Source organism: Lepisma saccharinum, chromosome 9 (assembly GCF_977018435.1).
Source record: "Lepisma saccharinum chromosome 9, izLepSacc3.1, whole genome shotgun sequence".
NCBI lineage: Eukaryota > Metazoa > Arthropoda > Insecta > Zygentoma > Lepismatidae > Lepisma > Lepisma saccharinum.
This window is the reverse complement of record NC_139237.1, coordinates 83,413,187-83,432,389: the sequence shown is the minus strand read 5'-3', so window position 1 is coordinate 83,432,389 and position 19,203 is coordinate 83,413,187. Positions and strand designations below refer to the sequence as shown.

The 19,203-nt window shown below is 36.2% G+C and overlaps 1 protein-coding gene across 1 annotated transcript in view; it reads right to left on the bottom strand.

Moving 5' to 3' along the window:
• Positions 1-19,203, bottom strand: part of Mybbp1A (MYB binding protein 1a) — a 56,245-nt gene that overhangs the window by 11,990 nt on the left and 25,052 nt on the right. Inside the window, exons 9-16 of the mRNA XM_083128519.1 lie at positions 17,639-17,800; positions 16,346-16,561; positions 15,264-15,500; positions 12,808-12,965; positions 11,653-11,790; positions 7,950-8,059; positions 5,318-5,507; positions 47-284 (exon numbers count right to left, since the gene is read on the bottom strand). Coding sequence (XP_082984645.1) covers positions 47-284; positions 5,318-5,507; positions 7,950-8,059; positions 11,653-11,790; positions 12,808-12,965; positions 15,264-15,500; positions 16,346-16,561; positions 17,639-17,800 — 1,449 coding nt within the window. The remainder of the gene's footprint in view (positions 1-46; positions 285-5,317; positions 5,508-7,949; positions 8,060-11,652; positions 11,791-12,807; positions 12,966-15,263; positions 15,501-16,345; positions 16,562-17,638; positions 17,801-19,203) is intronic.

Below are 19,203 nucleotides of genomic sequence, written 5' to 3'. Positions count from 1 at the left end.
AACACAACAGACTTATTATTATTATTATGATTATTATTATTATTACCTGAACTGTGTGGCTGCTTAATTGATCCTCCAAATCTGCAAGGCATTCAGCTGTTTCAGGCTTATGCATCCGTTTATTCTTGTACACCACTGCTAGCAACTCAACAGCCTGGATGCGACGGAATGGCCTACTATCGGAATCAAATATGTACTTCAACAATACAGGAGCCAATAATTCCACTGCTTCCCATTCCAAGGCAAGTATGCGTTTGAAAAACAGGATGCTCAATGCAAAATCCCTGTTGAAAATAGATTACAATTTATTTTATTTTATTTAAACTCGGCAAGTATGATCAAATGGCTTGCATTGATTACAAAAAAGAAATTCTTTTCCAAACTATGTTAGAGAAAAGCACAATACAGTAAATACTCCATAATTCCAAAGATACCACTGAATTTTCATTCATTTTTGGGGAAAAAAGCACTTAAAATACAAATGGTATAATTATATAAATTACTTAGTGAATAAAATTTAAATTAATATATTTACTGATATTAATAATCTGAAAACTACCACCTTATTAGAAATAAAAATAAAAATTTATTGTGAATCTTCATGTGACCCTGTTAAAGGGTGGAAACGTTACATTTTGAGTGTATGTTTTCTTTAATACAATAAATTTTGCCTTGGCCAGCAATTTGTTTTATAAACATGGAAACAAGGCTCAGGAGTGTTATATTCTTACATAAAGCATTCTACCAACTTGCAGATTTTCTTGTATATTAAATTCCAAGGTGAATTACATTGAGTGAAAGTTTATTTCACCTACAAAGAAGTGAACTAGAAGAAAGGGGCTACTAGGACACACACAAAAAAATATTCTTTGGCATGGCACCGCGGTCTCCAGAATAAACGGAAAAATTCCACAATGCAGTGTATGACTGTTGGCAGCAACACTGCTACTTTATTATTTTTTTTTTTTTTTTACAATGAACAATCAACTTATTTTCAATTCAAATTGGCACAATTGTGCAATCATGTCAATATTATCTTTTAGAATCTAACCACTTTAGTGTCATGTGCAGGCCATAGAGGCTTGCAGAAGAGGAATTTTTGTGTAAAGTGTAGTAATACTGTATTTACTCTTGTATAATGCACACTTTTTCCCAAAATTTTTGCTCCCAAAAACTGTGGTGCGTATTATGCACAGCCAACATGAAACCGTACAGGGTCATTCCATGATTTTCGGACACTTGCATTGATTTTTCATCTTACGGAACCCTATCATGTTATATATCATTGTATAGCTTAAATCCTGTAGTTTGAATATGGCAACAGTATTCCATTCAAGATAATGGCACTAATGTGAAATGCGGTTGAAATTAAGTTCATCACAAAATGAAGGAACGTTCTGATTCAGGGTAGCTACGATTTTTTGATTATGAAATTCCCTGACTTTTCCAGGTTTTCCAGACCAGAAATGAAATTTTTCCAGACATATTGTTGTTGTCATGATTTTTGCTTTTTAACCTCATGTTTTTCAATTAAATATGCAGGCACGTTAATTATTATGAATATGAATATACACAGTTATTAGCTGAAAATTTACCAAGTGATTAATATAATCCTATTCAATGAAAAAATAAATAACTATTGTACTTCCCCATTTACTAAGTCATTACAATTAAGGTGGTGTAAAAAATCAATAAAAAATGTGGCATATATCAAAGCTTTACAATGTAACTTGTATACAAGCTCAATTATATCAATACAAATGAGAACCAACACAAAATTAGGTCATGTACCTTTAGAAAATATGAAATAAGTTTAATGATTATATTTTTTAATTTATTGAAAATAGTACATATTTCGGAAATTCAGAACGTGAATGGGGCCGGTGACCAACCATACACCTAAAAGAAATATATATGCAGGCCATACTTTGGAATCAAATATCTCCATTATTTGAGTTTTCCACATGCTGGAACCAATTTTATATTACGGGAAAATATCGAAATCTGTCTACTAAAAGGTAACAGTTCCAAATGTTTTATGTTTTTTTTTTTTTTTTTCAAAGTTTCCTACCAGGAAGACTAATTATCATAGAATTTTGGCATTCATTGTGACACGAAATTTGAGCCTTCCTTAAAATAATGAGCACTATTTGGATTCGAAAAAAGTTATTTATGTTGAAAAAAACAACTTCAAAATGACCTTACGCAATCATACACGCTTCCCACGGAAAAGGTATTCTCCGGTTGACAAGCAACAGTAAGTATCATAAACTAGTGGGATTGAATGTAGAAATAAATCGGAACCTTAGTGCAGGGGCTTTATTTTAATTGTAAGACAACCAAACCTGACCTTCCTAACCTAACCACAAAAGCGTATTTGACAAAATCTTAAGTAATCGCTAAAACTCTGCAGTATGCATTAACAGACATAAATCGAAATCGAACCATGTAAAAGTTGCATTTGTAGCATGATGAAATCGTAATAAAACAAAAGGAACTTGAGCCCATTTTCACCACTTTTCAGCAAAATTTCATTCTACACGCAAAAAATACGTAAAATTACTATCGGCATCAAACCAACATTCCTAACCTAACAATGATGTGTGACCAGCGTACGTTTAATTCCTCTATTTCGCACCAGTTTTTTAAAAAATAAATTCGATCTACATGCACAAAACACGTGCATATTCGAATAATGACGTCACTGATACTGCATAAAATCACTAATTTATCGGGTGTAACACATCTCTGCAATGTAAAAACTATGACAACGAGCAAATGAACCAGTTGATCAGGTTGCTTCTGAACGGGTCGCAAACGAAGGACTCAAATTCACCGAACGGGTTCATGGGGGGAACGAAGTACTGAGTCCCTTTGTTTTTACTCGGCGTCCGCACCCGTCCAGTGTGACGTCAACCACTGAACGGGTCGCAAACGAAGGACTCAAATTCACAGAACGGGTTCATGGGGGGAACGAAGTACTGAGTCCCTTTGTTTTTACTCGGCGTCCGCACCCGTCCAGTGTGATGTCAACCACAGCCAGTTACGTGAAATTCTGCTCTTCAAGCTTTATTGCAGATCCAAAACCAATGAACTGTACGAACACCAACCTGCTCCGCTTCACGTATCAAAAGAGAACGGGTTCCGAACGGTTGTGTTCTTGAAGAAAGAAAATTTCCTCACCACACACAAAGCACACATTTTTCCTTAAGAAATTCTGAGGATGGCTGGTGCGTAGGTTTCGTCGTGAGTAGCTTGTTCTCTAAGGAAAAATCTCATGCCTCTCCAAATTCCGGTCTTGAACAGGTTCAGAAGAACGAGTCGCAAAATGAACGGATCCAAGATCCGAGAGTGAATAAATATAGAATCGAAATGCGAAGGAACCATAATTTTGTACGTAACAGACTAGAAGTTATAATGACGAGAGGAACAAGTTTCTGAACTGAATCTTTTGGGGGGACTGGAATCACAACAACTGAATTCGGAACTGCAAATGAACCGTTTGTTCATTTTGTAACTGGTTCTCCTGCAACTCCAAAATGCTCGTAAATTCCAGAAAATATGCAAAATTCCCTGACTATTCCCTGACTTTTCCCTGACCAACCAAATTCCCTGACTTTTCCCTGTTTTCCAGGTTTTCCAGTCGCGTAGCAACCCTGTGATTTCTATGGTGCTTTGGATGAAAGAAAACATAAGGAAAAAGAAAACAATAAATAAAATGTATTACTGGCCAAATAATAATATATATATATGGAGTGCGTAAATTCCTTAATGGAAGAAATCTTGTGCTGCTAACTGCTAGTTTGAGGGTCCTGAATGTGCATCTATAAATGTTACATTAGTCATGGAAAGAGTATACATTTTGAAGTTCTTTTAGAAATAGTAAAGAAGGAATGAGCAAAACCACGTATAAAAGTATGAAGGCAATTTCACACGACATTTCACTTTGTAATGTAATGTTCTGCGACACCAAGAAAAGCAGTGCAACTCTGGCAGAATTTGAGCCTGCACCTTCCGTCACATGGGATGCATATCAGCAGTATTTGTTGGGCGAGAAATAATAGAAAATAACTTCCTGAGCACTGCAAATCCATAATGTAATTTTGATCTTGCTTTCTACTATTATAGAATAAATAAGGTGGTTAAAGATTGAAAGCTTTGGGGTGCTAAACACAGTGGAGGGAGAAGGGGAAGATGGCATGGGTTGGAGAATTACTGTTTACACAAGAGGATATTCTCCTGTTGGTCCACATAGAAACAGCTCTACGACCTACAACTAAGAAAGACATTTCTTGAACTGGGTTGTACTGCACATTATAAACAAGATATAATTTTTTGTAACATTTACCCATCAAAAACCAGGGTGCGCATTATACACGCATGCGCACTATACATGCGTAAATACGGTAATTCAAAAATTAATTTTCTTCTTAATATTTGATCCCAAAGTACAGCTACATAAATACACAACCTTCCATCTCAGAGTACAGTGGAACCCCGATTTTATGTTCCCCATTTTTACATTATCTCACATTATACATACATCCTTTCAGAGTAGGCCTTGCATGATACAGTAGTGGTAATCATCTGAAAATGCAGTTGTGGTTCGTGCACATGAGATGATATTTTTTTTATATTGGGACTAAAACCACAGATTAAAGTGCTTATAGTGGCCAGCAAAGGAATATCATAGTAGGCTTTACACAAAGTATTTTAAGTGCTGGAGGAAAAACAAATGTACCACAATTAGTTATTTAATCCATTTAATTTAAAAATAATAAAAAAATAATTTAAAATATTCTGCATTTCCATTTACCATAATTTCAATTAATGGCGAACCTGCTAAAAAGACCACGTCAGGAAATTTAAATACATAAATTATGCTAGCAAATGTATTTGAAATTCACACAACAGGGGAGAGGAAAAATAAACCTCAACATAAAGCAAAATGCAATAAAAACTGTAAAAAATACTGAAAAATAACATAAAAGCCAAAAGGGGCGTTAAATGAATTTAAAAAATGCAAAATAAAACAATATTTTCTGGTTCGAACTTAAGGGGAACTGCTTTAACATCTTTGCATTCTTTTCTAGGTTCAGAAAAGAAAATGATTTGAACCCTAACTGTAAACATCTCCGAGAGCTAAAAACAACAGACACACACTATATAATCTGTAAAATTTTACACTTTTTATCAGGGACCAGAGGCTAAAGGGCGACATATTCTCTACTTGGAGAATAACTATTCTCTGTAAAAGTACTGTTTTATATGCTCTATGCCAAATCTGATATACTGGGAATAATATAAAACAACGTACCTTTTCTGGAAGAAACTACAGAATAACTCTCTACACCTGTCTACAATAGGACTCACATCAGTCTTTTTCTTCTTTTTCTTTACTGAGTTTTCAACTTCATCGTACTTGACCCTAAGCTGAAGTGCACATTTCACAATGAACACACACAAATTGGCAGTGTCTTCCGACATTTCTAGGGCCAAAGGAGTAGCTGAAATAAAGAATAGCGCTTAGTCTCTCCAATAGGAAGAAGGTTTAAACTGGAATTATTTACTCGGGATGGGCCGATATAAAATTCTGTCCCATACCGATAAAGTTCAGATATAATATTTACTGATACTATAACCGATACTGTACCGATGCAGTATAAAATTCCAAATGACCCCTGAAGAAACTGAATGAATCATTGACCTCCATAATAAATACATGTTTCGAGGTGACTGCAATGCAAAAGAAGTTGTATATTTCGACTTTTACTTTTTAAAAAGAAGGACATGGAGATTATCCATAAAAATTATAAAATGGAAGATTGATTGATTGATTTGGTGTTTTAAGTCCACTTTATGCACAGTAAGGCTAATCAGGACTGGACCTCCAGTTTAAAGTGGGATCCGAACCACTTGTGCCTCCACTGGGTATCGAACGCGGGACCCCTTGATTACAAGGCGGCGACGCTACCACTGCGCCATCGAGGAGGCATATAATAAAATGGAAGAATTTTGCAGAAAATTATAAGATATTTAGAGATATATCGGATGGGAAAATAATCTGTAATTTTACTGATAAACCGATACACCAATATGGCTATATCGGCCAATAGATAGAGGCATGCATATTTAGTTTTTGAAAACACAAAATGTGAAATAACACATTGTAATGTTAATTTTTCATATTTCTGAAATAATGCGAAATTTAGAGTTTATTTACAGATGCGACACTTTAAGTCAGAATTATCCTACAAGTTATGCAATTCACGGAAAATTGATTAATTCTGCTGTAAATATTTGAGAAGCAAAAATGGACCCCTTTATACAGGAATAATCTTAATATTCTGGTAATGATTTTAATGTGCTATTAGAAGGGATATGTTTATTTTGTGTAATAAGTGCAGTTTTTAAATCAAATTTGGGATTATATTCACATTTTTAATACCAAAATCTCATTATATAAACCGCTTTCTCACCGCTTTAAGAGCGAAATTTTATTTTATTTACCGCTTTTGAACCCAAAATTGACTCAGTTCTTGTACAGAAATTTTTATTTTTTAAATTTATATTAACCAAAAATATGTGCCTCTACCAATAGAGTACCGATTAATCTGTCCAATCCCTATTATTTACAATAAGAAATTTTACGAATGAACAGTAAATATGCATGACGAAAACATGAAATGTGAATAACACTGTAATGTTCTTTTTGCACGTTTTCGAAATGTGTCAGGTGTTTTCCTAAAAGGTTTTGATACAAAATAATGCGAAGTGGAACTGAAAAATAAAATCTTAAGAACAAAGTTTAGAGTTCATTTACTGACAATATTTTCTGACGTCTGAATTTTCCTGACTCATGTAAATTACAGAACATTCATTAACTCTGTTGTAAAAAATTGATAAGAAAAATGCACTTCTTTACACAAACTACATAAATGAGCTACTTAACAAAAATGTTTACTTTACGTAATAAGTGTAGTTTCAAAATCACATTTATGGTTTTAATCATCATTTTAAACCCAAAAATGCCATTTTATGTACCACTTTCGATCCCAAAATGTGCCTATATTTGTACCAAAATCTTGTTATCTTATTCATCATAAATATGTGATCCTACTAAATGGCAAAGTGATGCTTACTTCTAGGGCCCAGTTTGATTTTTTTTAAAAAAAATACTTTTTCCTGAGTAAAAGTATTTCATAGTCTGCAAAAAAGCAGACGATGCAGTCACAGACTAATATCTTGGAAGTTACGCAAAAAAAAAACACATTAAATTGGCACCATCAATGTATGCAGAAATGGATTTTGCGATTCAACAATAGCTACTTTAAGATTTGGCACACACAAGAGATGCACTATGGAGAAATTTCACCAAAAAATGCAGGCTCGACCGGGACTTGAACCCAGTTCCATGGCATTGAATACCATTGCACTACCAATTGAAGGGCACGGGCATAAAACATGGTAAGTGACATTTTGGTAATTTTTGAGTTACAGAGTAAAATATGCCATCCTTCAATTTTCAAGTGAAATTGCCATGTCATACAATTTGCATTGGACTCTGTGAAGCCTTCTTAAATTGGTAAACACAACATGAAAACAATTTATCTACAGTATAGCTACTAATAACCTTCTCTCTTAAACAACTCAGAAATGACCAAAATGTCACTTATCATGTTTTACACCCGAGCTATGAAGCCAGCCCCTTTTGCCTGACTTTTCACTGTCACTGTTTACAACTCTACACTGCCAATGTTATCAGTGTTGCAAAGGCAACAGATTCCGTTATGGTAGTACTGGCAGAGACGACAATCCTACACAAGTAAAACATTGATAGAACAAACGAAAAAACATCTTCGCGGAAAACCTGAGTACTACGTTTCTCTGTAATTATTAAGAATTTCAAATAAGACATAAATAAATATATTAAAAAAAAATAAACTTACATACAGTGCCCTGGCCAACCAACTGATTCAAAACACACACTAAATCAGCTATCTTCACTTTTTGAAGAGATGAAAATTTTTTAACTGTGTGAATTTTACCAAGACAGGACCTAAAAAGAAAGAGAAATTATCTAATAATGTAGTAATGAATTATATTGCAGTATCAACTGTTTCGTATTAAAAAAATTATCACAGTTTTTAATTTTCTCCAAAGCTTAATTCTTAGAAACAGTCTTTGAAAGAGAAACATTTCAGTGAAAATCTGTAACAGATATTGATGATGTGAAATATTTGCAGATCCAGATAAAAATTGTATAAAAAAACTGATGTAAAATTGACATACGAATAAATGAAATTTGATCGATCAGATAAAATTGTAAAATATTTCACTTGGAACCTGATGGTTCATGCATTCTTTTAACTGATGTTTGTATCCAGCAGAGGCATATGCATACCGTATTTACTCATGTACAGTATCATGTGCATTTTTTTCCAAAAACGTTTGCCCCCAAAAACTTCGGTGCGTATTATGCGGGGAAAAATTTGGACCCAATATGAAACCGTACAGTGTCATTCCATTAATTTGTGACACTTGCATTGATTTTTCATGTTTACAGAACCCTATCATGTTATATATCGTTGTAAACCTTAAATTTTGTAGTTTCTGAATATGGCAACAGTATTCCATTCAAAATGGAGACACTAATGTGCAGTGCAGTTGAAATATGTTCATCACAAAATGAAGAAACGCTGTGATTTTTGTGGTACTTTGGATGAAAGAAAAGATAAGGAAAAATAAAATAATAACTAAAATGTATTATTGGACAAAATATATAACATACCGTATTTACTCATGTATAATGTACACTTTTTTCCAAAAGTTTTGCCCCCCAAAAACTGTGGTGCATATTATGCACGGAATAATTCAGCCAGCCAACATGAGACCTTACAAGGTCATTCCATGATTTTGGGACACTTGCATTGATTTTTCATGTTTATGGAACCCTATCATGTTATATATTGTTGTAAAGCTTGAATTCTGCAGTTTCTGAATATGGAAACAGTATTCCATACAAGATAACGACACTAATGTGAAATGAGGTTGAAATAAGTTCATTAAAAAATTAAGAAACGTTCAGATTTTTATGGTACTTTGGATGAAGGAAAACATAAGGAAAAAGATAATAAAAATTAAAATGTATTACTGGCCAAATAATATGACATACATGGAGTGTGTAAATTCCTTACTGGAAGAAATCTTGTGCTGCTAACTGCTATTTGGAAGGTCCTGAATGTGCCTCGTATAAATGTTAAATTAGTCACGGAAAGAAAAAGTACATATTTTGAAATAGAAGGAATGAGCAATTGAATAGGTATGATGTCATTCACTCTTGATCAGCATAGCAACAGATTTACAACCTACAACTAAGAAAGCCATTTCTTGAAACTGGATTGTACTGCGCATTATATACGAGGGTCACTATTTATATTTTGAGCCTAACAATGAAAAAACAGAAATTTGGCATTGAAAACTGCTTTATTGTTTTTCTAAGTATTCTCCTTTATGGTCAATACACTTTTGCATTCGTTCGAACCATTTGTCAAAGCAGTTTTTCCAATCTTCTTGAGACACATCCATAATATGGTTTTTGAACGCATCAACGGCATCTTCCGCCGACGAAAATCGTTGTCCACGCATTTATTCTGACATTCGGGAACAAGAAGAAGTCATTGGGTGCCAAATCAGGACTGTACGGCAGATGACCCATCAATTCGATTTTTTGACTGTTCATAAAGTTGGTTGTTAGACGAGATGTGTGACAACTGGCATTGTCTTGATGAAGAATGATCCGACGGCGTTTGTTTGTTTTCCGTATTTGACCGAAGACCTCTGGCAAACAAATTGTTGTGTACCATTCAGAGTTGACCGTTCTACGTTACACTAAAGGCACATTTGCCACATGACCAGTTTTCTCGAAAAAACAGGCGACCATTTGTTTCGATGTGCTTCGAGCGCGAACAACTTTTGTTGGATTGGGTTCATCTTGAAACACCCATACAGTCGACTGCTGTTTACGTTCCGGCTCATAAGCATATATCCATGATTCATCACCTGTTACAATCTTATATACGTCTTTTGAAGCACCACGATTGTATTTATTGAGCATTTGTTTGCACCAATTGACACGAGCGTCTTTTTGAGTTTTTGTCAAATTGTGTGGGATCCAACGAGAACATACCTTTCTCACAGCTAAATGATCATGTAATATTTTATATATGCTGGTGGAACTAATGCCTATGGTTGCCTCAATCTCACAGTATGTCACATGACGATCTTGCAGTATTACGTTTTGCACAGCATCAATGTTTTCTTCAACAACAACTCATTATGGACGACCTTCACGAATCTCGTCGGTGAGCGAATGACGGCCACGATTAAATTCGTTATACCAGCGTTTCACAGTGGCAAAGGATGGGGCTTCATCGCCAAATGTGGAACTAAGTTGATCGATGCACTCTTGTCTTGAATATCCATGTCGAAAATTGTAAAAAATCATCGCACGAAAATGTTCACGAGTTAATTCCATTTTATTGTTGTCGCACAATCTCCAAGGCAACATAAACAACACAAATCAAGCTATTGACAAAACATTTGAAGTACGTTATGGTCAATAATGCCAGACGATTCCGTGCAAACGTCAAATCGCGCCTAACTTCAATCAGTGTTGCCAAGGCTCAAAATATAAATAGTGGCCCTCGTACAAGATATAATTTTTTGTCACTTTTACCCATCCAAAACCAGAGTGCGCATTATACACGCACGCGCACTATACATGCATAAATACGGTATATGGAGTGTGTAATTGCCTTAATGAAAGAAATCTTGTGCTGCTAACTGCTAGTTTGAGGGTCCTGAATGTTCCTCTTATAAATGTTACGTAAGTCATGGAAAAAGCATTTATTTGGAAGTTTTTTTTTTAGAAATAGTAAAGAGAAAATGAGCAAAATCATGTATAAAAGTTTAACTCCTCTTGGTCCACATAGCAACAGGTGACTCATTGAATAGGTATGTCATCATTCACTTTTGATTGGCATAGCAAAAGCTTTACAAACTACAACTAAGAAAGCCATTTCTTGAAACTGGTTTATATTGCACATTATATACGAGACATAATTTTTTGTAACTTTTCCCCATCAAAATCCAGGGTGCACATTATACATGCATAAATACGGTATTTCGTTTTTGACTGAAACACAAAATATTCATTTTTCTGAATGGTATGAGGTGCATTTTCCTATCCTGTTTTGTCACGAAATCATGAATGTTTGGAATCTACCGATCCGCAAATGGTTCAACAGTGCAAATTGTACGGAAAGACCCGGAAAAAAGATATATATATATTTTGCCGAAATATCGTGACCACGATATATATCACCAAAATATCGTGACGATATATCGTCTAGTTGATATAGCCTGGATGAGATTTTTTCAATATCGCGATATATCGTCTAGATGATATATCACCCAACACTAGATTTTATTCACCATTTTATATACTACTCTTGATCCCGAAAAATGACCAGTTTTGAACCGAAATCTTTAGCTTTTATTCACCATAAATGTGTGGCTCTGCAAATCACCATTAAGAATTCTAGCCGAATAATCAGAAATGAGAGCATTATAGAAATAAAATATACATACCTTACTTTGTTTTTGAGATCTCTCTGGAGAGGATCCTTGATTGAAAACTTCAGGCAGGAAATCAAGGGGGGAATGAGTTTACAGCAAAAATCTAGACGTGGGTAAAAATGCATGCACGTCTCGACCAAGTCCAGGATCCTTGAAAGAAATAGAATCATGATATTCAGTAGCATTACATCAAGATTCATAATACACTCAGCACTCACTCACACAAACAGGTAAGAGTAAATTTTAAAATTACAAATAAAAGCCATCTTTGAAAATAAGATCCTTAGGAAAATCTTTGAACCTAAAAGGGATGAGGAGACAGGTGAGTGGACAAGGTTACATAATTTAGAACTACATAATTTGTATTCATGTCCAGATATTATTAGAATAATTAAATCAAGAAGACTTAGGTGGGCAGGCCATGTGGCACGAATGGGAGAGGAAAGAGGAGTTTACAGGATTCTTGTTGGGAAACCTGATGGTAAGAGACCTGTAGGAAGGCCAAGACGAAGATGGAGGAACAACGTTGAGATGGACCTAAGGGAAATCGGTAGGGATGGAAAAGAGTATATAGAACTTGCTCAAGATAGGGAAAGATGGAAGGCCTGTGTTGCTGCAGCCATGAACCTTCGGGTTTAAGAAGGCTAGAGAGTTAGTTAGTTAGTCAAATAAAAGCCTCTTCCCATCACTTATTAATATTTAATAGTGTACAGGAACGATTCCACATGATTTAATATTGAATATGTAATAAGTATAAATTTGTTTTCTTGCATCTTATTCACAGAGTTCTTTTGACCTACAGAGTACGTAGCCTTGCATGTCTGAATAGACTCTCTGGGCGAGACTTTCAAGTGTGATCTTTCAAACTTGGTGCAAAGTACAAACAAAATATCATAGCTCAGGAACTAATTGTCCTAGAGAGATGAAATAGCCCCCCTCAGAATGGCATTGTCATTCCTTGCATACATTTAGGTCTCACCACTTTCTTATCCGCATTCCTCAAATGCACGGTATGGATAAGACAATGCTGATGTTTTACTAAGAGTTAAAATATGTTGTATAATTGCTACTTTTTCGGAGTGTTTCACTATTATAATTACCTCTTGAGTGAATACACTGTACATATTTTAAAGCACAATTTCAGAGCAAAACACTGATCAAACAAACCTTATTCTGAATTGCATGAGGGCAAGGTCTTCCTTGGATAGTTTTTTACGCTGCTTCTTCTTCTGTTTAGAGGCCTTCAGCATGCTGAAAGCATCAGATAAAGCCCTATCTACTCGTTCCATTTCTTCATCGCCCATTTCATCCAAGTCAATAGACTCCTGAGAATACAAGAATAGATAATAGCAAATTATGGTAATGATGAATAGCTGAATTTTAGTGTCTACGTTAAGAAAGCAACCTAACACAAAATTATCTATTGCTGTGTTAAGGCTCGGCTGGACGTCAGGCAGATGCCAGGGCAGTTGTTTGGGAATTTTCCTCTCATTTAAAAAAAAAAAAAAACACAATAATACAGTGAAATCTCAGTTATACGTTTTATGGGGGACAGAAGGGTAAAAACATATAACTGAGAAAAAAGTATCATTGAAATATAATTAAAATGGTGAAATTAAGTGCACAAAGAAAGAAAATGAGTACTACATACACCAAAGTTTGCTGTATTGCACTAATCTTTTCTAAATCGTTATTTTAAATTCACAAATACACGAGAAATAGACATTGAAGATGTCAGGGCAAGGGGGGGGGGGTGAAAGGAGTACAAGCAAGGTTTACCCACTTAATTCATCCAGCCAATTCCCTGCAAAAAACCATGCTGAACATTAGGACGTTTATCTCGATCTTATGTTTACAGTATCTCTCGTTTCCCTGCTTTGTTGTCCAAACCCCGGCGGACAAAATTTGCCAGAAGCCTGTCCCGTATGCCAGTCGACCTCTCCCTCCCCTCTTCCTTGCTTTTGTAGCAGCCTATTCATTCACTATGCAACCATGCAGCCTTACAATCGGGGAACAAGCAAACTATCTCGAGCGTTTTAACACGTTCTAAAAGCGTGACTCGGGTGTCTTTGTAATGCCTTACCCCACAAAAACGTATGTGGAAATTGAGAACATGGCTCAATCACTATTCCCATTTCTTTATCTACGTAATCGTTCCTAGTAGAAGGGGGAAGGAGAGAGGGAGCAGGGGAGGAACTTGCTTGGAAACCTTTCCTTTCTTGTTTGCCGGGAGAAAAGTAAGAATAGTTTGCCAATCCCGGTTATCCGATATTGGTTTAGGAACGAGTGAAAATAGTTGCTAATCTCCTCTCACAAGAGAATTAATCTGCAACTGCTGTGCATGGCGAGTGGAGTCCCCAGGATTTTTGAAAGGAAGGGGTTTAAGTATACTTTTCTTCAGTAGTCAGCCCTAATTTTGCCATATTTTTCTGCCTACAACGTTCTTTTAGGAATATTGGGCCAAGGGGGAGGGGGGGTATAATCCCACCAACCCCCTCTTAGGAACACCACTGTGCAGGGCTATTCACGAAGCAGCCTTCTTTTTAATGCAGCTATCTCCACACGAAATATTGCTCCTGTATCCCTTACAATACAATAATCCTTCCTCCTTTCTTTCTGTAACTTGGTTCAGGAATAAGCAAGCTGCTGACTAAAAAAACATGAACGCGGTAGTCCAGCTTTTCTTGTCTTCAACAGATGCTTCATCTTTAAAACGTGCAGAACATTCTATTCCGCCACCTGTTTGTTGGTGTCAGTCTGTCTGGGGGGAGGCTGCTACCCGCGCCAGTGTTATGTCTAGCTCTTCCAAAGCAGTTCCTTGCCTATATCATTTCTGACAGCAGGGACTCCTCCAACATAAAGGATGCAATTTTTCGTTCTTGTCTTGCCTTCTGATAAACAAAACCTTAACTCTTATCTTGCGAATAATACAAGATTAATGCTTTGAACACTAGTGTCAGGATTTTTGAGGGGTGTTGGTACGTATAAATTTCTTTTTTGCCTCCCCGATGGCATCGTGGTAACGTCCTCCTTTCGTAATCAAGGGGTTCTGGGTTAGATACCTGGTGGAGGCACATAGTGGTTTGGATCCCACTTTAAACTGTAGGCCCAGTCCCAATTAGCCTTCTCTGTGCATAAAGTGGACTGAAAATCTTTAGGGGACGGAGCCTCGTGTGCCTGTATTCCAACTGAAGCAGGCACCTTTGCAAGCTTGTGCTTTTCAAACTTGCCGCTAGTACAAAAAAATCGTAGCTCGAGAACTAATTGTCATAGAGAAGGAAATTGGTTGTTTTCTTCTTAAAGATCTGGCTTTTAGCAGAGGTAAAATTTATACATTGTGCCTCCCAATAATTTGGGTTAACCAAATTTCGAGGGAAGCAAAACAAAAGACTACTCTATGAGGATAGGTAATGCTTGTGGCACAACTTTGAAAAAACATATAATAAAACTGATATCACGGCATTCGGAAATTTTGCGTAATTACGGAATTTCGCTTCTAGCGCCAGCCCTATGGACGCTGCAGAATACCTGGTTTAAGTGTGTCTCATAATTTTCATGTTTCAAGTGATCCAATTTATGGTTGCAATACTTTTGAGGCACCCTGTAGTGACATCAATACTTACAGTGTCTGTAAGAGCTGCTGACAGGCCAAGAGCATCCTTCACAGATGAACGGAACTGCTCAGCAACGGTTACTTGCTCACATTCAGGAATCGAACTTTCATCACTGCTTGACTCGTCCTTCTCTTCAGCATCTTCAATGTCTTGGTCACAGTTTTCAATTTCTTCATCTTCACCTTCACTTTCATCATCTTCATTAGGACTTTTCAAAGGATTTTCACCAGATTCAGGATCTAATAACTGAAATAGACGGAAATGTTGAGAATCATACATGTAACAGAAATAGCTGTATGAAAGCCCTATCGCTAGAGGCATGCATATTTTGTTTTTCATGAAAACACGAAATGTGAAATTAAAGGTAAAATTACCCATGCATACAGCATGGTACCATGAAGGCACATTAAGGGGATGTGGAGGTAGGGCACCACACATTCTTGATCTCTGTCATTTTGGAGGTTATGTGATCAGCACCATGCTTAGGCTACCTTTGCTGCCCAGGTTTGCCCCCGGGTACCCATTGATGAGCTCCAGAGTTTGTGGGGACAAGGCTGGAAAAATTCCAACCTTCGATCCGGACTCCGGGAATCGAACCCAGATCTCCCGCTTGGCAGTCAGATGCCCTACTGACTAGAACACTACAGCTCTATGTGAAGTAACACCATTTTGAGTGTTTCAGAAAGATGAGACATGCATTTTCCTAACATGTTTTTGTCACAAAAATATACCAAATGAACTGCACAGAGTACATATCTGAACATCATATTTGTACCAGCAAATATCAACTGATTAATCGGAACCGATACTTTCTGACACACACACACACACACACACACACACACACACACACACACACACACACACACACACACACACACACACACACACACACACACACACACACACACACACACACACTGAGTGAGTGAGTGAGTGAGTGAGAGAGAGAGAGAGAGAGAGAGAGAGAGAGAGAGAGAGAGAGAGAGTGAGTGAGTGAGTGAGTGAGTGGGAGAGAGAGAGATAGAAAGGGGGGCAGTCAATCAGTCTTGACATTAAAATAGAAACGTAAGTTACAAATTTTTCCTTACCTTGCCAATGTGTTCTATCGTATGGGATGTTAAAAATGGGCAGAGTTGACGAAACCCAAATGCAACAGAACTCTTTAGGATGAGGGAGTCACGAGACAGCAAGGACACAAACAAGTCAACAATAACATCAATCCACTCTGGTTCGGATTCCGTTTCATTCAAATCCTTCTTCTTGGACTGTCCTTTTCGAACCTTTTCATAACAGCTATGGAGCTCCTAGGGGGTAAAAATAAAAAGTGAAGTTCAATGTAATCACTACTCAAGTCAACCAAACAAGACAGAATTAATACCTACATATTAACAAGATTTCAAGGATGCATTTCCAAAACTTAAAGTTTTTTTTATTAACAGGTTCTCACTTATTTTGTAAAAACCAAATTCTTTTCCAGTACAGAGAAGAAAGAAAGTCTTTAAGCATTAATTGTGATGAAAGATGTACTGGATTCTCTAGGCTATTGATCGAAGATGAGAGTGACGTTACATTTCAAAAACTTGGATCCATTCCACGACTCACCTGGATAGCCAGGGACAGTGTTCGCATATGAACTCTAAATATATTTTCCCCGATAGTTTTCGACAACTCTCATATGTCTGCCAGAGTACTCAGGAGCTAGAATATTATTAAATTTATTTTACATCAGCCTATTCGATTTCACTCCATAATCATACTATGCTCACAATCATTTTTATTATTATTTGGGATGAGACAAATTAATCAATACTCTGTACTGGCTCTTACAGGCATATGATGTACCTCTTTTATCAGTAATATTACCAATCTGATATGTTTATAAATAGCCTGTAATTTAGTGCAATATTCCAATTTTTTATTTTCTTTTAATAAATATGCCTAATTTTCCAAAGCAAAACCCATTGCAGTCACTTAACCTGTCGCATAACAACCAGGCAAGGGTGTCCACAGAGGGGGCACTTGCCTTCCCTGAGATATCTTGAAAGACCTCATATAATTTTGAAATTGTAGCTTGAAAACATATGAAAGACAGCAGATTAAGTGCTTATGAAAATTATCCTAGTGCTGTGGGGATGCTTTACGAGAATTATCTTAACTCGGGGAAAGCATCAGCCTACATTTCCGGCCACTTTAAGCACTGTTGACCCCCCCACCCCCACCCATCCTACCTACCAAATACTGGCCTCACTTCCACATACGTCAGCAGCATTGGGAGATCATCCAAACACTTACATGCAACAACATTTTCTTCATAGTAAGGTTTGTCACCTTCAATTCTCTCAGCTCTCAAAATATATGAACCGTGAATAAATAATGTTTACCTGCAAGGCATCTTCAGCAACCTCACGATCTAGGAATATCAAAAGACCCATGTGCATAAACAGAACACTGAAGGTGAGAAATTTCGTTGATTCGGGGCTGTCCTCCCCAAATTTCTGTAGCTTTTTGGGAACTTTCACTGCATCCTTAAATAAGCCAACTACCTGAATTAAGAAATTAAAAACACATGAAATTAAAATTCAGAAACTAGCCTTTTCTTGTTTCATTTTACAAAATTTATGATCTACTAATGAAGTCTTTTTAAGTGTGGGCTGTAAAATGCTAATTATTTTGTGAAATACAGTAGAACCCTGATTTTACATTACTGGATCATACGTTATCCCTCGTTATACATTCAATCTTGATTATCTCAACATAGCAAAATGTTATAAAGTTTTCCTCCATTTAACATTTTCAGACATTTTAGTTTCTTTGTTGTTTTTTCTTTTAGCTTGATCTCCTGAAAAATGTAAAATCTAGATTCCACAATATTTACAGCTCACCCAAGAAGGTAAAAACCTATGATGATGTCCTTGAATTTGCAACCATAGGCAAGCGAATGGAGAGTGGACAATGCAATTAGCATGTAATCCTATTCCTGTTGTCAAATGTGTGACGTACTCCACATTTTTATTACATATAAATCCCTTCCCTGGTGATGAACTAAAATGTTTTCGGTACAACAGCACATATGGCTCAGTGAATATGAGGAAAATCCTCTTACCTAAAATACTTACTTTATTTTTATAAAACATTGATTTAAATCACCAACAAAATAATTTATAGAATAATGTACATAAGGATTTTGTAAATATCAGAATCACTTTTGGTGAACGTACATGAGTCTCGTAATAATTTAATGGAGTTTATTAGGCTCTAAGAAAGGAAACAAAATATATGTAGTGATGGGGTGAAGCTCATACAGAAGGAAATGTAATATTTAAACACACTCAATTTTATCTTCATTTAAAATTCAATAATTTTTATAGGCAAAAATAGCAACAATTTTTTTAGAAAAATACCAAATACTAATCATGTTAAACTGTAAATAAACATGGCAGATGATATATTGCAAACTATCATTAACCTTTTGGTGCCAGATCGTCTTGATCGAGATGCTCTTAGGTAACCCTCGAGTGTCCGATAGTCTCGATCGAGATGCTTTGTCAAGGTCGTAGTTTTTACATTATAACTTCGCTATTTTTGGCTAGATTCAGATTTTCTTTTTCATATTGTTGTTAACACATGTATTTAACAGAAATGATTGTTGCACGTTTTTTTTTTTCATGAAAATGGCAGGAAAAGGAGAATTGTTTTTTTTGCATCTTTTATGAAGGGAAACATTTTGCCGACAAAGGAAGGCCAGCTTTGTTGTTCTAAAGCAATGCGTTTCCCTCACCCCTGGAAACTGCACTCGAAGGAAGTTTGTTTATCGGTACCCGAGGTCAAAAGGAAAGTTTTCCGTGTGGGTGAAAGCAGGGGGTGGGGGAGGGGGAAGAGAGGTTGTTGAAACTGCATCGTAAGAACGGAAGTTCGAGGTGCACTGAAGAAAAGCCTTTGTTTGTGG